The 21982-nt window shown below is 42.8% G+C and overlaps 1 protein-coding gene across 2 annotated transcripts in view; it reads right to left on the bottom strand.

Moving 5' to 3' along the window:
- Nucleotides 1–21264, bottom strand: part of LOC137953141 (endoribonuclease Dicer homolog 3a) — a 61954-nt gene extending 40690 nt beyond the window's left edge. For both annotated transcript variants that reach the window (XM_068800379.1, XM_068800380.1), the window contains exons 1-3: nucleotides 21052–21264; nucleotides 20604–20784; nucleotides 20385–20498 (exon numbers count right to left, since the gene is read on the bottom strand). In XM_068800379.1, coding sequence (XP_068656480.1) covers nucleotides 20385–20498; nucleotides 20604–20784; nucleotides 21052–21173 — 417 coding nt within the window. In that variant the 5' untranslated portion in view covers nucleotides 21174–21264. The remainder of the gene's footprint in view (nucleotides 1–20384; nucleotides 20499–20603; nucleotides 20785–21051) is intronic.
- Nucleotides 21265–21982: the final 718 nt, after the last annotated feature.

Raw genomic sequence — 21982 nt, 5'->3', positions numbered from 1 at the left:
GACAAAAGTACAAGGAGAGGAAATAAGAAGGAATACCGTGGAAGCATGATTTGATAAGGACAAGCTTACCTACTTTCGACAAAAATCTTCCTCTCCAGGAAGCCAGACGGCCTTCCAAATGTTCAATGACAAGGTGCCAACTTTTGAAAGGTAGAGCAGATGACAGTGGAAGTCCCAGATATGTACAAGGAGGAGATGCAATTTTACATCCCAGATAAGTAGCCATAGAATTTAGAACAGAAGGGTCAATATTGATCCCAGATGATTTTGACCAACTTACCTTTTGCCCAGAAGAGAGTTCAAATAAGTTGAACAGAGCTTTTATATGAGAGACTTGGTTCATTGTACCTTCGCCAAAGAGTATGGTGTCATCAACATACTGTAGAAGTGCAATATCTTGATTGGGATCATTTGAGATGGGCTTTAGCCAGCCCGAACTTTTAGTGAAATGAACCATCGATGCTAGGTGTTCAGCAATGAGATTAAAGAAAAAGGGAGAGAGAGGGTCCCCTTGCCTTATTCCTCTTGTTGCGTTGAAAAAACCACATGCTTTTCCATTTACAAGGACATAGTATGATAAACAGTAGATATGCAGCTTCTCATCCAAAATTTCCATCGGGTCCCAAAACCCACTTTGTCAAAGAGGTAATCAATTAGTTTCCAGTTTACACGGTCGAAGGCTTTTTCAGAGTCAAGTTTCAAGACAAATCTGGGTAGATTGAATTTTATGAAAGAGTCTAGGAGTTCGTGAGCGGCCATTGTGGAGTCCAAGATATTTCTACCACGGATAAAAGCACTTTGACAGGGGTTAATGATTTTGGGAAGGAGGGATCTTAGACGGTTTGCAAGAAGTCGATCAATGATTTTGTAATAGCTGGTGGTGTGGATTATTGGTCTGAAATCTTGAGGAAGGGCAGAATTGGAATTTTTTGGAATTAAGGCAATGAAGGAGGCCCCCACAACCTTGTGAGTAATGCTGACTTGGTGGAAATTTTGGACAAAAGCATACACATCCGATTTGATTAAGTCCCAGAATTTGTGGTAGAACTCACCGTTGAAAGCATCAGGGCCAGGAGTTTTGTCCTTTGGAAGGCCAAGGGAAGCAAAATCAATTTCTTCAACGCTGAAGGGCCATTCTAATTCTTTCGCATCAGAAGGTGAGATACGCTTATAGTCGAGCTGAAATAGCGTGGGCCAGTTGAAACGCTCCTCTGAATAAAGATCTGAAAAGAACTTGACAAGAAGATTAGATATAGAGGGACTATCTGTGATCACTTGATCTCCTTGACAGAGAGAAGTGATACAGTTAGCCCTTCACCTGGCCGAGGCAATGACATGGAAAAAATTTGTATTTCCATCCCCCTCGGCCAGCCAGTGAAATCTTGTACACTGTTTCCAATGAACAAAATCATTTCAAAGTAAAGTTGAATATTCCAGATTTAGATGATTTCTGAGAAGTAAATCAGGAGGAGAAAAGGACCTTTGTTCTTCGAGTAGATCTAGCTCAGAAATGCGGCGATGTATTGAATCTTTCTAGGAAGTAATAGTAGCACGATGATTTACCGACCAAGTGCGGATCTTCGCCTTCAAAGCTTTGATTTTGAGAGGGAGCACCCAGCCAAGATTAGGGTGATGCCCAAGTTCTTGCCACCAGTCAGCAAGATCAGAGATGAAGGACTCATTAAAGGTCCAAGAATTTTCAAAGCAAAACAGAGAGCACCCCCAAGCAAGAGGGTGAGTATTGAGTTGAATAGGCCAATGATCGGAGCCAACTTGTTTAGGACTTGGCCAGATGTGTTGGGGAATAATTGGAGCCACTCATTGTTAGCAAGGAATCTATCACGCTTGGACAGAGTAGGAGGTTGGCCATTTGACCAGGTGAACTTTTTTTCAGAGAGGAATTTCTGAGAGGTCAAGGCTTCCAATGAGATCGGAGAAAGCTCTCATTGTGGAAGTGGTTCTGATGGTGGGAGGGCTCTTTTTTTAGCAGAGAAGGATGGAGTTGAAATCCCCGGCTAGGAGCCTGGGTAAATCCCAAAGTTGAACAAGGAGAAAGATTTCTTCCCAAAAGGAGGCTTGATCATTTTGACGAGTTTAAATACATTGGCAGTTGTTTGTGCCATTCACTGAGTGGGTCCTAGGTGTTTGTGTCCTGTTGATCCACATCACAGTAGGATCCAGAGTCTGATGTGTTGTCAGTAGGGGAATTAATTCTTTGGGTGAGAGATGACGGGATGGGGGACTTCCAAGTGATGGTGCTAACAAGGCTCTTTGAGGACTCGGGTGCTTGAGGGCTTGAGGCGGCTGAAGTGGCAGCGAAGTTTTGGATGAAAGGACAGATCTCCATCCATCAACGGGACAAGAGACCGTTGCCTCAAGTGGATTAGGTTGATTTTTCAAGGCGTCATTGGGGAAGTGGAGAAAGGGTCTTTTTGGAGACCGAGGGAGGATTAATGAGTCTGAGGGCAGTATTTTTTGGGATCAGTGTGGAAGGCAGGTTATTTGGCGTGTAGGGGATGGCGGCGTTTGATATCAATGGGGAAAGTGTTATGGTTGGGGCTCAAGGCGGGGTTGATGTCTGACAGGTGTCTGAGGGGTAGGGGTAGAGGTAAGGGCAAGGGGATTTCGGGGAGGGGTTCAGTATTTGAATCAGCAATACCCATTGGCCTAGTGGTGGGTTATATATCTACTTGGCTTCTGACTAAGAACCCTTCTCTCCTTTTTTGGGCAACCCTATCCGTGAAAACTGGAGAAATTTGGCTATGATGCACTCTGGAACAAAGATCCCGGTTTTGCAAGAATGGACTCCTCTTGAACCCAGTTACCTTAAGTTAAACTTTGATGGCTCGTCTCTTGGTAATCCTGGGATTTCTGGTTTCGGAGGAGTTATTTCAGATCATTTCGGCAATCAGCTTTTCTCTTATGCCAGCCCTCTAGGCATATCCGACTCTACGTCTGCAGACCTTCATGGCTTCCTCTCTGGTCTCCGCGTCTTCAGAGATAAATGCAACGGTCCTCTTCATATCGAAGGAGACTCAAAAATGGTTATTGGCTGGTGTGAGAGTGCATCTCCTCCCCCGTGGCGGCATTGAGATACCTTTCGGGAAATTTTAGAAATTACCTCAATTGTATATTGTATCTTGTATTTGGTCTCACATTCCGAGATCCGCAAATTCGGCAGCAGATGTGCTTGTCAGGCAAGGAGCTACCCTACAATCGCTGGTTGTAAGGGACTTTCTCCCTCAAATCTTGTAATTTCTCTCGTTTTTATTATTACGTCTTTTTCAAAAAAAAAAAAAAAAAAACCGTTCAGCATAGGATAGAATAGGGTCTCCACTGCTGTCTCTGAAAAACACCACCAGCTCCAGCCGGCCCAAGCAGCCTAAAGAATTGCCATCAAAATTGAGTTTACAATTTTAATAATCAGAATATCCAAGAATTTCCACTAAATTTCCGATTATTTCTTTCTTTCCATAAGGCCCAGTCGATATGACCAACGCAACATGAGATTAGTTTTCCGAGCTTAGGAAGATGTGCGCTAGTGAGAGTGAGGATTGTGGATGAGAGTTCTTGAGAAGAGCAGTATAGCAGACCAATTTTGTTAATGAGATTGGTCCAGACATTATGGGCATAATCGCAATGTAACAGAATGTGGTCTACACTTTCAAGGGTTGTTTGGCAAAAAGGGCAAAAGGGGTTCCAAACATTAGTTCCTCGACGTATTAACGAATTGGATGTCAAAATTTTGTTTCGACATGCGGTCCAAATAAAAAACTTCGCTCAAGGGGGTGCAAGTAGGGACCATGCAATGGCTGCATAATGGTTGGGTTGAGCAGGGTGGGAAGAGAGTAAGAAGCTGTATGCTGAGTTTGTAGAAAACGTACCTTGTCGGCATGGAATCCAGATGAGAGAGTCGGGTGCATTTCTGAATTGAACCAGAGAAAGACTAGTGACAAGGTCGGAAGCTTCTAGTGCTTCTGTATCTGACAAAGCTCTTATGAGATTTAAGTTCAAGATTCTTCCATATTTATTTTTCAACAATAAGGAACAATATAATATATTCCGTATATTGGTTTGTTGATGTATAACTTACTAAATATACAACTTTTTATCCAATTTTGGCACCCTATTCCATATACCGTTTATATGCCCGATTATCCAACAATAAAATGGTGAATCAAATAAATAAACGGAATAATTAATAAAATTATACTAAATTTTATAATAATCATAAAAAAAATTTAAATGGTGCTGATTTTTATTAAGACATAATCATAAAATTTATAAAAAAATCACAATGTTGAAACTATATAAAAACAACAACTTATTTTGTTGGGTTGAGTCTGGTTCCATCCAAACTGACTAGCCACTAAAGAGGCCTATTGGTCAACTTTATAACTTTTTTTCCCATTTTTCAATGTAGAACTTTTTCCCACTCAACACACTCCCTCAAATCTAGGCTTTACACATAACAGACCCGAGACGTGGGTACAAACACTTAATGGGGCACACAACACAAACTCTTACCTCATAGACTCCACAACATGTTTAAAACTTTTTCTCCTGTAGCTTGATTGACCTCAATCAAAATCCATGTATTTGTCGGAATGAATCAGGGTGACTCTTATTTCAGCTCGATATCAAAAATGCCTTTTTATATGATGATCGCAAAAAATAAGTTTATATGGAACAACTTCCTGAGTGTTTTACTAAAGGGGAAACTGGAAAAATGTGCAAATTAAAAAAGACAACCTATGGACGCAAGCAAAGTCCTAGTGAGTAGAACTATTTATTGTTTTAAGTTTCTTTTCCAGCAAGAAGAACTAAATTTAGTAAGTCCTATTATAGTCTATTTCCTAGAGTGGACAACTTAGGACTTTTCTAATTTTTTTGATTTGTATGCATATAAAAGGCTTTCATATGTAACACAAAAACAATTTGTTTCCTATTGATTTAAGTTTTGTTTTTTTTTCTCTTGGATAAATTTTTTGAGAAGTGTGAATGTATTACTGAAGAAAAAGGATTACAACCCTTAAAGCTAAAGAGACATTTCCTCCCCAACAAGGTGTTGGAGGGAAACGCCTTTTTTAGCTTGAGCATCAGCTAAGTGATTAGCTGATCTTGGAACATGTTCCCAAGTACAATGTAAAACAGAAACTAACTTACATATTTTCTCAAATAACTCCCAATGACGCCAAGGAGGTTTGGATGGCTTTGTGCACCAGTTGATAATGACTTGAGAATCTCCTTCAACTAAGAGAGCACCTTCCTTTTTTTGCTTGAAAAGTTTCAGACCGTTGTACAGCCCATGTAATTCTGCGCTAGTAGAGTCAGATACACCAATTGGACCCGCATATGTGAAGATAAGATTGGCTTGTTCATCGTGAATAACTCTGCCAAAACCAGCCAATCCCGGACATCCAAGAGCACTTCCATCAAAATTTAGTTTAAAGTGCCCTGGAGGGGGTTTGAACCATTCAACCATTTTAGGGGCTCTTGCTAGATTAGACATACCTGCAATATTTCACCAATTTCCTCGCATGTTTGTCCCTTTCAAATTGTAGAATTCTTTGCGTTGGAGAACCCAAGAGGTTACTTGACAGATAATCTGATCACATAGAATTTTCTGTGGGAGAGCTTTCTGATTGAATTTTCGATTATTTCTTTATTTCCATAAGTTCTACGCAATGTGTCCAACACAGCAAGAGATTAAAATTTTTCCCAATTTTGGGAGACGTGCTAACCAAAGTTAGGATGGTGTTATGTAAATCTTGAGATGGGCAGTATGATATACCGATTTTATCCATCAATTCGGTCCAGATCTCATGAGCATATGCACAGTGCAGAAGCATGTGATCTGCTGTTTCAGGAGATGAATTACAAAACGGGTATTCTGGGTTTGGAACATTAGTGCCACGTCTTTGTAAAGCGTCAGAGGTTAAGGTTTTCTTGCGGCATATCGTCCAAATAAAGAACTTAACTCAAGGAAGAATAGGTAGCAACCATGCAAAGGCAGCAGGATGTGCTGCTTGGGGAGTCGGATATGAAATCATATGATTATACGCAGAAGCAGTAGAGAACATACCTTGTTTGTTCGGCGTCTAGATGAGTGTGTTAGTAGAGCTTTTTAATGTCACTTCAGAGAGCAATTTGACTAGGCTAGTGGCTTCCAGTGCTTCAGAATCATTCAATGCTCGCCTAAGATGTAGATTCCAGCCACCCGAAGGCTGCCAATGGTCAGAAACCATCGTGCTACGAGATCTTGATAATTGATAAATACGTTGATGACTATCCTTCAAATAGCTTGAGCCTACCCACCAATCCGTCCATAATAGAGTTTCTTTTCCGCACCCGGCGTAGCATTTGACGGCAGACTTGAAAGTTGGTAAAAATTTGGCAATTTTCTTCCAAACAGGAGATAACTTATAAAGCCTCCCCCCGTCCATCCACCAGCCACGAATTGTTCCTGACTTCATTTTAACCATTCTATGCCACAACAGATTGGGATGCATGTTGTATTTTCAGATCCACTTCATGAGCAGTGCCTTGTTTGTGGTAGCAATGTCCCAAATCCTGAGACCCCCATTATAATTGGCTTACAAACATCTCCCCATTTTACAAGATTAAACTTTTTTTCCCCATTTGGCCCATCCCATAAGAATCTTCTTTTTAAAAACTCTATTCTATCCCGAATAGATGCAGGACAATGATACAAGGATAAAAAATAGGAAGGAATACCGTGTAGGCAAGATTTGATGAGAACCAACTTACCAGCTTTGGATAAAAATTTCCCTTTTCATGAAGCGAGATGCTTCTCGAGACGCCCAACAACCGGGAATCAGGAGTTCTTTGTAGGCAATAGTGGAGTCAAAGGCAAGCCCAGAAATGGACAAATGAGAGGGGTCGGTCAAGGAGTAACTCCCTCCCACCAACCAACTGGGGAACAGAGTAATTCCTCGACCATTCCCTCTGATCCAGCACCTCTAGTAGGACAGCACCCAGGATGGGGCGACGATCAAACCAGTCTGGGGAAGCAACAGCAAAGGCAAGGCAAACAACTGGAAGAAGAAAGTATTGAAACCGAAGATAGCTCAGGAGCGAAATGGCAAACTGTAATCTCGAGATCCTCACGATGAAGGATTCTAGTGGAGGACCCGGCAAGATACGAATTCCGGAACGGAAAAGCGAAACTGACTTTTCGGAAGAGGAAGGAGAAGAGTGGGGAAGCAATCCAGATACATGCGCAAGAGGAGAAAAAAATCATATATCTCCCTCCCGATCTCTGCAGTCAGCTCTTTCCTAGACTTCTTCAGGAAAGTCCAATTAGGGAACACGGGAAGAAAATACAGCAGATCACTCCTCACTGGGAATCTGGAATTCCAAGTGCACATCCAGTATCACGGGGGACTTCTGGAATGCGTCGTCCACCAAAGACGTGGCCAAAAGATAATGGGTATGATATACCTACCATAGCTTTCCACTTCTGGAATGGGATAGAAACGCTTTGATCAAATACTCCGGCATCTAACCACATAAAAAAAATCCACTCACAGCCAAGCACCTCACACCAGTCAATTTTTTTGACTCCAACCGCTCTTCCAACAAAAAAAAACTCAGATCACCAAAACCAACTGTCCACCACAACCACCAATACCACTTCCTCAAGCCTCACCCCACAAAAACCAGTTTTTCATATCCCTACCAGCCCACATCGAAATTGAAGGCACTTGCAGAATGTCCCTAGCAGTGATCATAGAGGCTCCGGAAAATTTTTGCACCAGCAAGCAAATCCAAGAATGGCTACAAAAACGAAATATCCATCCCACAACCATCACCAAAGCTCAAGAGAGGAGCTGGATAATTAACTTTAATTCGGAGGACCGCAGAAGAATATATGCACTGAAGACAGATACTGAATCACAATTCTTTCACATGACAAATTGGAGCCCAGAACTCACAGCACCCCTCTCGGGGCAATGGGTGATCGTCAAAGGTCTTCCGGTGGAAATCCAATGTAGGCATACTCTGGAATGCCTCAAAAAGAGGTTTCAGAGAACTTATCTGGGCCAAAAGCCAGCCAGCGAACCTTCACAAAGAAAAAATCTTCATCCGGCCAAAATCACCGGTAAGTGGTTTACAATTTGTTCTTATTTCCTGCGACAAAACCATGACTTGGGTCTCCATGGAATTTGGAGACCTGGAAGTCCTTTCGGCAGTTTGTCCCATCTCGGAAGAAACCTCACGAGGCATGACTCAGGTTGAGTCGACTCACCCAACTTTGCTGACTCGAAAACATCACTCGGAGTCCAATCGGACATGGGTTCCGAAAAAAAATCCGGCCCCAAATCTAAATCCAAATCAAAACCCAAATCCCAGAACAGTCCAAACTCTGCCAATCTTCAATAGCCCAATTAATGCCCGCGCCGAAAAAATCCCCCAAGTGACGATACCCCTACCCACAGTGCCATCCCTTGGTAATCGAGCTCCCCAACCCACTGCAGAATACCTGTCACCAACCCCAAAAGGAAATCTATCTGACAAGATCTCTCGAGCCGATCCGCCGTCACAACCTTCACCTGACAAGACTCCTTCCATAACTCTCACTACTTCCCCATCCTCATCATCTCATGACAAGACTCCTATCAGCCCCTTTAGTCCTATCATCATAAACCACGCCACCTTCTCACCTACATCGCTGTCACAGTCTGCCTCACCAAGACACAAAAATCCAAAAAAACACGTCCTCCCACATACCTTCCCCCCCATTTCCCGAAAACCATCATCACCTCTTCAAATCAATGGTACCCCCTATGCCCCCCCGATCTGGCAACCTCGAGCCTCGAGACGTTTTTCAACCATCACATCCACCGCAACCAAATTTTCCTACACGCCACCGTCGATCACATCAATCACCAAATCCCCTCAACCCACATTAGGTCGACCACCAGTCCCTTCATATTTAAACCACCTCCCCCTCCGCCACCCTACCCGAAATCCCTCGCTTCCCAAAGCCCACGATCTTGTAGTACCCCTCACCTGTCAAACGCCACCTGTGCACCCTCCATATCCTGAGGCTTATCCACCTCGACAAACCCCCATCTCTCCACTATATCACACACAACCTTAGCTCCTTCCCGAGACTTATCCACCTCGACCTCGACCCCTCCTCCCTCAACCCTCCCACATCAAATCACCCAACATCCCATTCCTCTCGCCGCCCCATCAGACCCTCCTCTGACACAAATCTCCCTATACACAGATCCTCCTCGAACCCCGCTAAGCCCTCCCTATTCACCCCGCCTTTGCTCAAATAACAATGACTCCACCTGGGATTTTGACCCTCCTTTTTACTCCCCACCCACCTTATATATCCACTCCCCCCCATCCTCTGCCCTACCTCCCTTCGAATCATCAACCCCAAATGGACACTATGGAGACTTCAACCCCCAAAACAATCACCCCTCGCCTGCACACCAATGCCGAAAGACAATATGTCCAAACCCCTTACCTGTATACCTACTCCAGAAAAAAAAAAGGTAAAGATGAAGCTCCCCCCCACTTTCCAGAAAAAACAAAGGAAAAGACAAAGTCAAAGACACCACCCCCCCACCTTCGCCCCCCCCCCCCCCCCCCCAAACTCCCCCCCTGTCCTTCCAATGGAGCGTCCTCCTTGGCTCGATCACCCCCCTGTCTTCCCCTCTGGAATCCTCCCAACTTGGTCCGACCTCCCCCCTAGCTATAATCTCCAAATCTACTCCAACCATGGCCTTAACTCCCACTCCGCGGGATGATCTCCTCCTGTTTCTTCTGGAGCAAGAAAGAGACTTCCCACGAGAGGAATTTTCATAAATGACGGAGCTTGCAAACATCTTCTATTCGGGCTACCTCGAAACTGGCTTGGCGATATGGAATATCAACACCTTCCGATCTCCATGATTGTTCTATCATGGAATGTCAAAGGGCTCGACTCTTCGTCTAAGCGAGCTCTCATCAGAGCGGTGCTTTTTGATGTTAAACCAAAAATTGCTATTCTACTTGAAACTAAGCTGCAGTTTTTTTATTATTCATTTGTTTGTGATTTGTGGTATGACACCAACCCTACGTGGGCAAATGTGGACGCAATTGGCCATTCCGGTGGCATAATTGTCGTATGGGATCCAATTGCTTTTGATGCAATATCTGTCGTTCCGGGACAATACTCAATCGGTCTCCAGTTTCTCAATCACAACCACGAAACTTCTTGGGCGCTAGCCGGCATCTATGGACCTACTCGTTGCTGTGACCGGGCAACTTTCTGGGAGGAAATCTCTAGCTTGTCCAGTTATGGGACCTTCCTTGGCTCCTTGGAGGAGACTTCAATGCAACTCTTCTTTGCTTTGACAAAAGCCCTCCTGCCTCACGAACCTCATCAACCATGAGAGCTTTTTCTGATTTTATCAATAGTCTTGCTCTATCCGAGGTTCCTCTCTCGGGGAAAAAATTCACCAAGACAAACTGCCAAACCCCCCTATTTTGTCTAAATTAGACCAATACTTTGGAAATACAGAATGGAACATCCTCTTCCCAAATGTCTCTGGCTAAGTCCTAAATAAAATAGGATCTGACCATTGGCCTATCCAACTCAACACTCGGCCAGTTACGTGGGAAAGATCTCCTTTTCGTTTTGAGAATGCTTGGCTGTTAACCGAGGCCTTCATTCCCTTCTTCAAAATGTGGTGGCTCGAACAGGAAAATCATCCTAACCCAGGCTGGGCCCTCCCTCTGAAACTCAAAGCCCTCAAGCCGAAGATCAGACTGTGGGAAAAAAATCTCCGAATTCTGCTGCTTCCTAGAAAGAATCGATTCGCCGCCGCATTTCTGAGTTGGATCTACTAGAGGAACAAAGGTTAATCTCTCCTTCTGATTTATTAGTTAGAAATAATTTAAATTCAGAATATCTTTCGTTTCTTCGTTATGAATCTATTCGTTGGAAACAACGTTCAAGATTTCGATGGATGGCCGAGGGAGATGGGAATACAAAGTTTTTCCATTCCATCGCCTTGGCCAAGAGGAGAACTAACCATATCACTGCTCTCTGTAACGGAGAACAAGTGATTACGGATAGTGCCTCCATTTCTGACCTATTGGTGAAGTACTTCGCATAACTATATTCAGAAGTCTGTTTCAAAAGACCAAAACTTCATCAGCTTGACTTCGAGCATATCTCATCAGAAGACACTGCAGATCTTGAAAAACCATTTTCATCAGAAGAAATTGAACTGGCTGTCCTTGGCCTTCCTAAAAATAAAGCCCCAAGACCAGATGGGCTGTCCTTGGCCTTCCTATTAAAAAATGATGTATGTGCCTTCATTCACAATTTTCACCAAGTGGGTATAACACACTGGGATCAGCGCATCTTTTATTGCTCTTATTCCTAGAAAAACAAATTCGGAGTTACCCAAGGATTTCCGTCCCATTAGCCTTACTTCCAGTTTATATAAAATTATTGGGCGTCTCTTGGCCAATCGGTTGAAAGCAGTCCTTCACAAGGTAATCAATCCTTGTCAAAGTGCTTTTATTCGAGACAGAAACATCTTGGACTCTTCTCTAACAACTCATGAACTCCTTGATTTGTTCAAAAAATCATCCCTTCCCAGGTTTGTCCTAAAAATTGATTTTGAAAAAGCCTTTGACCGGGTTGACTGGAAACTTGTGGATTAACTTTTTGACCGTATGGGTTTTGGCACAAGATGGAAATTTTGGATGATGAGTTGTATTTCCTCTCCTTCTTATTCTGTCTTGGTAAATGGTAAACCTCGTGGTTATTTCAAAGCCTCTAGGGGGATAAGACAAGGAGACCCTCTATCTCCATTCATTTTTACTCTTGTAGGAGAATACCTTACCTCTATGATCCGTTTTGCAAAACATTCGGGTTGGCTAAATCCTGTTTTTGTTGATCCGAACCATGACGTTCCCATTTTACAATATGCTGATGATACTATCCTTTTCGGAGAAGTGTCCATGAGACAAGTTAAACACATGAAAGCTGTATTGAACATCTTTGAATTGACCACTGGTCAAAAGAATAGTTGGGAGAAAACTTCAATTTTTGGATTTAACATTGAATCCTCCATTCTCAATTCAATGGCGAATTATCTGGGTTGTAAGGTTGCCTTTTGACTCCACTATTGCCTACAAAGAACTCCTGGTTCCCGGTTGTTGAGCGTCTCGAGAAGCATCTCGCTTCATGGAAAGGGAAATTTTTATCCAAAGCTGGTAAGTTGGTTCTCATCAAATCTTGCCTACACGGTATTCCTTCCTATTTTTGATCCTTGTATCACTGTCCTGCATCTATTCGGGATAGAATAGAGTTTTTAAAAAGAAGATTCTTATGGGATGGGCCAAATGGGGAAAAAAAGTTTAATCTTGTAAAATGGGAAGATGTTTGTAAACCAATTATAATGGGGGGACTCGGGATTCGGGTCATTGCTACCACAAACAAGGCACTGCTCATGAACTGGATCTGGAAATACAACATGCAACCCAATCTGTTGTGGCATAAAATGGTTAAAATGAAGTCCGGAACAGTTCAAGGCTGGTGGATGGACGGGGGGAGGTTTTATAAGTTATCTCCTGTTTGGAAGAAAATTGCCAAATTTTTACCAACTTTCAAGTCTGCCGTCAAATGCTACATCGGGTACGGAAAAGAAACTCTATTCTCGACGGATTGGTGGATAGGCTCAAGCTGTTTGAAGGATAGTCATCAACGTCTTTATCAATTATCAAGATCTCATAGCATGATGGTTTCTAACCATTGGCAGCCTTCGCGTGGCTAGAATCTACATCTTAGGCGAGAATTGAATGATTCTGAAGCACTGGAAGCCACTAGCCTGGTCAAATTGCTCTCAGAAGTGTCATTAAAAAGCTTTACTGACACTCTCATATGGACGCCGAACAAACAAGGTATGTTCTCCACTGCTTCTGCGTACCACCATATGATTTCATATCCGACTCCCCAAGCAGCACATCCTGCTGCCTTGGCATGGTCGCTACCTATTCCTCCTCGAGTTAAGTTCTTTATCTGGACGATATGCCGCAAGAAAATCTTAACCTCTGACGCTTTACAAAGACGTGGCACTAATGTTCCAAACCCAGAATGCCCGTTTTGTAATTCATCTCCTTAAACAGCAGATCACATGCTTCTACACTGTGCATATGCTCATGAGATCTGGACCGAATTGATGGATAAAATCGGTATATCATACTGCCCATCTCAAGATTTACATAACACCATCCTAACTTTGGTTAGCTCTCGTCTCCCAAAATTGGGAAAAATTTTAATCTCTTGTTGTGTTGGACACATTGCATAGAATTTATGGAAAGAAAGAAATAATCGAAAATTCAATCAGAGAGCTCTCCCACGGAAAATTCTTTGTGATCTGATTATCGGTCAAGTAACCTCTTGGGTTCTCCAATGCAAAGAATTCTACAATTTGAAAGGGACAAACATGCGAGGAAATTGGCGAAATGTTGCAGGTATGTCTAAACCGGCAAGTGCCCCTGAAATGGTTGAATGGTCCAAACCCCCACCTGGGCACTTTAAACTAAATTTTGATGGAAGTGCTTTTGGATGTCCGGGACCGGTTGGTTTTGGCGGAGTTATTCACAATGAACAAGCCAATCTTATCTTCACATATGTGGGTCCAATTGGTGTATCTGACTCTACTAGCGCGGAATTACATGGGTTGTACAACGGTCTGAAACTTTTCAAGCAAAAAAAGGAAGGTGCTCTCTTAGTTGAAGGAGATTCTCAAGTCATCATCAACTGGTGCACAAAGCCATCCAAACCTCCTTGGCGTCATTGGGAGTTATTTGAGGAAATTTGTAAGTTAATTTCTGTTTTACATTGCACTTGGAAACATGTTCCAAGATCAGCTAATCACTTAGCCGATGCTCAAGCTAAAAAAGGCGTTTCCCTCCAACACCTTGTTGGGGAGGAAATGTCTCTTTAGCTTTAAGGGTTGTAATCTTTTTTCTTCAGTAATACATTCACACTTCTCAAAAAAAAGGCAAGCCCAGATATGTGCTTGGAAAAGACGCAACCTTACAACCCAGATAATTTGCCATCGAATTGAGAATAGAGGATTCAATGTTAAATCCAAAAATTGAAGTTTTCTCCCAACTAATCTTTTGACTAGTGGTAAATTCAAAGATGTTCAATACAGCTTTCATGCGTTTAACTTGTCTCATGGACACTTCTCCGAAAAGGATAGTATCATTAGCATATTGTAAAATGGGAACGTCATGGTTCGGATCAACAAAAACAGGATTTTGTCAACCCGAATTTTTGCAAAACGGATCATAGAGGTAAGGTATTCTCCTACGAGAGTAGAAATGAAAGGAGATAGAGGGTCTCCTTGTCTAATCCCCCTAGAGGCTTTGATATAACCACGAGGTTTACCATTTACCAAGACAGAATAAGAAGGAGAGGAAATACAACTCCTCATCCAAAATTTCCATCTTGTGCCAAAACCCATATGGTCAAAAAGATAATCCACAAGTTTCCAGTCAACCTGGTCAAAGGCTTTCTCAAAATCAATTTTCAGGACAAACCTGGGAAGGGATGATTTTTTAAACGAATCAAGGAGTTCATGAGCTGTTAGAGAAGAGTTCAAGATGTTTCTGTCTCGGATAAAAGCACTTTGACAAGGATTAATTACCTTGTAAAGGACTGCTTCTGAACCGATTGGCCAAGAGACGCCCAATAATTTTATATGAACTGGAAGTAAGGTTTATGGGATGGAAATCCTTGGGTAAACTCCGAATTTGTTTTTTTAGGAATAAGAGCAATAAAAGATGCGCCGATCCCAGAGTGAGTTATACCCACTTGGTGAAAATTGTGAATGAAGGCGCATACATCGTTTTTTAACAGGTCCCAAAAACAGTGCTAAAACTCACCATTAAACCCATCTGGTCCGGGGGCTTTATCTTTAGGAAGGCCAAGGACAGCCCGTTCAATTTCTTCTGGTGAAAATGGTTTTTCAAGATATGCAGCATCTTCAGATGAGATACACTCGAAATCAAGCTGATGTAGTTTTGGTCTTTTGAAACAGACTTCTAAATATAGTTCTACGAAGTACTTCACCAAGAGGTCAGAAATGGAGGCACTATCCGTAATCACTTGTTCTCCGTTATAGAGAGCAGTGATAGGTTAGTCCTCCTCCTAGCCGAGGCAATGGAATGGAAAAACTTTGTATTCCCATCTCCTCGGCCATCCATCGAAATCTTGAACGTTGTTTCCAACGAATAGATTCAGAACGAAGAAACGAAAGATATTCTGAATTTAAATTATTTCTAACTAATAAATCAGAAGGAGAGATTAACCTTTGTTCCTCTAGTAGATCCAACTCAGAAATGCGGCGGCGAATCGATTCTTTCTAGGAAGCAGCAGAAATTCGGAGATTTTTTTCCCACAGTCTGATCTTCGGCTTGATGGGCTTTGAGTTTCAGAGGGAGGGCCCAGCCTGGGTTAGGATGATTTTCCTGTTCGAGCCACCACATTTTGAAGGAGGGAATGAAGGCCTCGGTTAACAGCCAAACATTCTCAAAATGAAAAGGAGATTTTTCCCACGTAACTGGCCGAGTGTTGAGTTGGATAGGCCAATGGTCAGATCCTATTTTATTTAGGACTTGGCCAGAGACATTTGGGAAGAGGAGGTTCCATTCAGTATTTACAAAGTATCAGTCTAATTTAGACAAAATAGGGGGGGATTGGCAGTTTGTCCATGTGAATTTTTTTCCCGAGAGAGGAACCTCGGATAGAGCAAGACTATTGATAAAATCAGAAAAAGCTCTCATGGTTGATGAGGTTCGAGAGGTAGGAGGGCTTTTGTCAGAGCAAAGAAGAGTTGCATTGAAGTCTCCTCCCAAGGAGCCAAGGAAGGTCCCATAACTGGACAAGCTGGAGGATTTCCTCCCAGAAAGTTGCCCGGTCAAGGTAACGAGTAGGTCCATAGATGCCAGCTAGTGCCCAAGAAGTTCCGAGGTTGAGATCGAGAAGCTGAAGACTGATTGAGTATTGTCCCGGAACGACAGATTTGGCATCAAAAGCAGTTGGATCCCAGATGACAATTATGCCACCGGAATGGCCAATTGCGTCCACATTTGCCCACGCAGGGTTGGTGTCATACCATAAATCACAAACAAATGAATAATAAAAAAAACTGCAGCCTAGTTTCAAGTAGAATAGCAATTTTTGGTTTAACATCAAAAAGCACCGCTTAGACGAAGAGCCGAGTCCTCTGACATTCCATGATAGAACAATCATGGAGATCGGAAGGTGTTGATATTCCGCTTCGCCAAGCCAGCTTCGAGGTAGCCCGAACAAAAGATGTTTGCAAGCTCCGTCATTTATGAAAATTTCTCTCGTGGGAAGTCTTGTTCTTGCTCTAGAAGAAACAGGAGGAGATCATCCCGCGGAGTGGGAGTTAAGGCCATGGTTGGAGTAGATTTGGAGATTATAGCTGGGGGGAGGTCGGACCAAGTTGGGAGGATTCCAGAGGGGAAGACAGGGGGGCGATCGAGTCAAGGAGGACGCTCCATTGGAAGGACAGGGGGGGGGGGTTGTCTTTAGCTTCATCTTTACCTTTTTTTTTTTTTTTGGAGTAGGTATACAGGTAAGGGGTTTGGACATATTGTCTTTCGGCATTGGTGTGCAGGGGAGGGGTGATTGTTTTGGGGGTTGAAGCCTCCATAGTGTCCATATGGGGTTGATGATTCGAAGGGGGGTGGGGCAGAGGATAGGGGGGGAGTGGATATATAAGGTGGGTGGGGAGTAAAAAGGAGGGTCAAAATCCCAGGTGGAGTCATTGGAATTTGAGCAAAGGCGGGGTGAATAGGGAGGGCTTAGCGGGGTTCGAGGAGGATCTGTGTATAGGGAGATTTGTGTCAGAGAAGGGTCTGATGGGGCGGCAAGAGGAATGGGATGTTGGGTGATTTGATGTGGCAGGGTTGAGGGAGGAGGGGTCGAGGTCAAGGTGGATAAGTCTCGGGAAGGAGCCAAGGTTGTGTGTGATATAGTGGAGAGATGGGGGTTTGTCGAGTTGGATAAGCCTCGGGAAATGGAGGGTGCACAGGTGGCGTTTGACAGGCGAGGTGTACTAAAAGATTGTGGGCTTCGGGAGGCGGGGGATTTCGGGTAGGGTGGCGAAGGGGAAGTTGGTTTAAATATGAAGGGACGGAAGATCGACGTGATGTGGGCTGAGGGGATTTGGGGATTGATGTGATCGACAGTGGCGTGTAGGAAAATATTGGCTGCGATGGATGTGATGGTTGAAAGACGTCCCGGGGCTCAAGGTTGCTAGATCGGGGGGGCATTGGGAATACCATTGATTTGAAGAGGTGATGATGGTTTTCGGGAAATGGGGGGGAAGGTATGTGGGAGGACGTGTTTTTTTGGATTTTTGTGTCTTGGTGAGGCAGAGTGTGATGGCGATGTAGGTGAGAGGATGATGTGGTTTATGATGATAGGACTAAAGGGGCTGATAGGAGTCTTGTCATGAGATGATTAAGATGGGGAAGTAGCGGGAGTTATGGAAGGAGTCTTCTCAGGTGAAGGTTGTGATGACGGATCGGCTCGAGAGATCTTGTCATATAGATTTCCTTTTGGGGTTGGTGACAGGTATTTTGCAGTTGGTTGGGGAGCTCGATTACCGAGGGATGGCACTGTGGATAGGGGTATTGTCACTTCGGGGATTTTGTCGGCACGGGCATTAATTGGGCTATTGAAGATTGGCATAGATTGGACTGTTCTGGGATTTGGGTTTTGATTTAGATTTAGATTTGGGGCCGGATTTTTTTTTGGAACCCATGTCCGATTGGACTCTAAGGGATGTTTTCGAGTCGGCAAAGTTGGGAGAGTCGACTCAACCTGAGTCATGCCTCGTGAGGTTTCTTCCGAGCTGGGATAAACTGCCGGAAGGACTTCCAGGTCTCCAAATTCCATGGAGACCCAAGTCATGGTTTTTCCGTAGAAATATGAACAAATTGTAAACCACTTACCGGTGATTTTGGCTGGATGAAGATTTTTTCTTTGTGAAGGTTCGTTGGCTGGCTTTCGGCCCAGATAAGTTCTCTGAAACCTTTTGTGAGGCATTCCAGAGTATGCCTGCATCGGATTTCCACCGGAAGACCTTTGACGATCACCCATTGCCCCGAGAGGGGTGCTGTGAGTTCTGGGCTCCAATTCGTCATGTGAAAGATCAGTGATTCAGTCTCTGTCTTTAGTGCATGTATTCTTCTGCGGTCCTCCTCTGAATTAAAATTAATTATCCAGCTTCTCTCTTGAGTTTTGGTGATGGTTGTGGGATTGATATTTCGTTTTTGTAGCCATTCTTGGATTTGCTTGCTGGTGCAAAAAATTTCCAAAGCTTCTATGATCACTGCCATGGACATTCTGCGAGTGCCCTCAATTTCGATGTGGGCTGGTAGGGATATGAAAAACTGGTTTTTGTGAGGTGAGGCTTGAGGGAGTGGTATTGGTGGTGGTGGTGGACAGTTGTTTTTGGTGATCTGAGGTTTTTTTGTTGGAGGAGCAGTTGGAGGCGAAAAAATTGACTGGTGTGAGGTGCTTGGTTGTGAGTGAATTTTTTTTTTATGTGGTTAGATGCCGGAGTATTTGATCAAAGTGTTTCCATCCCATTCTAGAAGTGGAGAGCTGTGGTAGGTATATCATACCCATTATCATTTGGCCACGTCTTTGGTGGACGATGCATTCAAGAAGTCCCCCGTGATACTGGATGTGCACTTGGAATTCCAAATCCCTGGTGAGGAGTGATCTGCTGTATTTTCTTCCCGTGTTCCCTAATTGGACTTTCCTGAAGATGTCTAGGAAAAAGCTGACTGCAGAGATCAGGAGGGAGATGTATGATTTTTTTCCCCATTTGCGCGTGTATCTGGATTGCTTCCCCACTCTTCTCCTTCCTCTTTCGAAAAGTCAGTTTCGCTTTTCCATTCCGGAATTCATATCTTGTCGGGTCCTCCACTAGAATCCTTCGTCGTGAGGATCTCGAGATTAGAGTTTGCCATTTCGCTCCTGAGCTATCTTCGGTTTCAATACGTTCTTCTTCCTCCTTATCTTCTTCTTCTTCCAGTTGTTTGCCTTGTCGTTGCTACTGCTTCCCCAGACTGGTTCGATAGTCGCCCCATCCTGGGCGCTGTCCTACTAGAGGCACTGGATCAGAGGGAATGGTCGTTGGGTAGGAATTACTCCGTTCCTCAGTTGGTTGGTGGGAGGGAGTTACTCCTTGACCGATCCCTCTCATCTCTCAATGTTAATTTCTCTTGGATAAATTAATCCTTTGTGTTTTTTTTTCGTTTGCTAGTTTCATAATAGCTCTAGAAACCCTACTTTTTGTCCTTCAACTTTCTCCCATTAAGCTTGAATTCAAATTATAGTTTTCTTAGTTGTTGTTGAAATCTAGGCTATCGACACTTTAGAGGAAGCAATTAACATGTCATTCTTTCAATCTAAACCATCAAGCTGCCTCAAAATCTCACCAGCTTCCTCAGTGGTGTTCATTCACCTACAATTGTAAGTAATGAAATATCCCAAATCTCTTCCTTTGTGCAGAAGTCCTTGAAATAGAATTCCTGATAATATTTTTCCACATTCTTTCCTTTTTCTCAGTTACTGAATAACTACCATGTTCAATTTTTATAGATTTTTTGTCTTCCTTTCTCTTTTTTAAATGGTAACAACTTAAGCTCAGGTTTTGAAAACCTAAGATGCTAAATTTTGAAAATCAACAAGCTCCTGAGCATAATAAGTACAAAATTACAACTTTTTTCTGCAATAGCAAAACAAAATCCACCCATGTGCATAGAAGAATTCAAAAACATACAAATATAACATGAACATAGTAACGAACATGCAGTAAGACAAATATGTTAATCAAAACACAACATGACCTTTAAGAATCAAGAAGACCAATGGAACATAATTCAGTTACTAATTTCAAATTAAATGCCATAATTGCCAAACAGAATTCGGTAACATGCTTAAAAAAGTACTATTCGACATACAATCTGTGCTATGTGTGGAAATATATCTCCACCACAATCAAGATGTATAGATTGGTGCAAGAGAAGAGACGTCCATACACCAGTATATGCATATTGTCTGAAAACATCAATACAGTTACATACTAACTAGTGGTTTTTGGCATTTTAAACCAGGCTTCTTATCGAGTACCCAAAATCCAACATGAAACAGCTGAAACAGGCATACTGGACAGAGTATTAACCTGCATCAGGATATACATCCAAGACTGGAAACCTCAAAACCCAAGAGTATTAGCCAAATGGGGAAAAAATGTGCTAAACAAAAATAAGAAAGGCAGAATTACTTCATGCAAGTTTATTTCTTTTTCCCAGCACTGGGCCGTCCATCCATCTATGCCTTTCGCCCCATAATACTCCCCCACTTTGAAATTTGTATGTATCCTAATAACTTCATATTGCTGCATGGACAAACGAGCAAACATATAGAAATAAGATGTCCGTATCATAGATTGAAAATTCTAACCACCCTCAACGACAAACTAAATACGTGCACAACTAGATACCTGGTTAACAAGATGAACTGTTGGGGCCAAGAAAATAATCAAACGGTTATCTCTCGTTTGCTTCATTTCTTTCCGGATCTCCTTCATAAGCATCACGGCTATCATCGTCTTGCCGGCTCCGGTGTCTAGGACAGCAATCGTGTTTCTCCGCAAAGCGACTTTAAAAATTTCAACTTGGTATCTACACATTCATGAAAAGGAATTATACATTGAAGTTACAGGAACGAAAAAATAATAGATGATGACATGGCAAAAGTGAATGCAGCTCAAAATGACTTGGCTTTTCGACTAAACTCAACCCCCATTGATATAATTTGACTAGATAGAAGACACTGCCTCGAAGAACCAAACCAAGCGAACGCTACAAAGCGTTTCGAGAGAAGACGGTAACAGAAGTAGTGGTAATAACACTCAAGAGTGACAGAGTTTAAAGGGATTGAGACGGCACCCCCTAGGATCAAAGTTTACTGAAGAGTCAGCCATATATCTCTTTTCTTCATCTTCACTTTCCGTTTTCGATTCAGACTCAGGGAAAGGCCTTTTGCGCGAACTAAGCTCTGAAGGATCCATCAGCAAAGAAGAAAATGGAAGCCCGCGGTAGAAACCAAGAGAAGAAAAAACAGAGAGAAGAACTCTGGGGTAACAGACGATTTGCTTCGAAGAGTAGATATCGGGCGCGAAAAACAAGTCCTACGTTTTAACTTCTTACGGAAAACAGGTTCATGTCAGGGCGGAGAGGGGTTAGTAACTTGAATTAGGAGACGTAATTCACCCCCATTATTCAGTTCATTTCCTTTAGTTGTGTACTAGCGCCCGGTTCAAATTAATGAACTAGATATGAACCAGATGAATTCAAAGATATGCTCAGGAATCCTTAGTTTTTTTTTATTCATCCGGATGAACCATCATGACGCATCGTTGCTCTCTCCCGAATTTTTTTTCCCTCTCATGCTCTCTTCTCTCTTTGTCTCCTTCTTCCTCTCGAACTTTCTTCTCCCTCCTAGCCTCCTTGTCCCTTCTCCCTCTTAGCATCCCTCTCCCTTCTCTCACACTTGCTCTCCCTCTCAGCCTCCCTCTCTTTTCCCTCTTGGCCTCCCACTCCTTTTTCTTTATTGCTGTTCTCTTTTCCCCTAAAAGACATCCCGATTTTCTTCGATTTTCCCCATTTTGATTTTGATTTTCTTCAATTTTTCACATTTCGCGCGTCTGTTTCTTCGATTCTACTTCAATTTCCCTTGATTTTCCCATTTGTCTTTGATTTTCCCATTGGGCTTCGATTTCTCCCAAATTACATAAGGTAAGCCTAAACCCTAATTTTTTTAATTAATATAGTGATTTAATTTTAATTTCTGTGTCCGTAATTTGTATTGATTGTTTAG

This window comes from Aristolochia californica, unplaced genomic scaffold, assembly GCF_029961685.1.
Source record: "Aristolochia californica isolate CCGP_79_NKW_82.1479 unplaced genomic scaffold, dmAriCali1.0.hap1 SCAF_16, whole genome shotgun sequence".
Classification (NCBI taxonomy): Eukaryota; Viridiplantae; Streptophyta; class Magnoliopsida; order Piperales; family Aristolochiaceae; genus Aristolochia; species Aristolochia californica.
The sequence above is the reverse complement of the archived record's forward strand: the minus strand, read 5'-3'. Positions and strand labels throughout refer to the sequence as shown.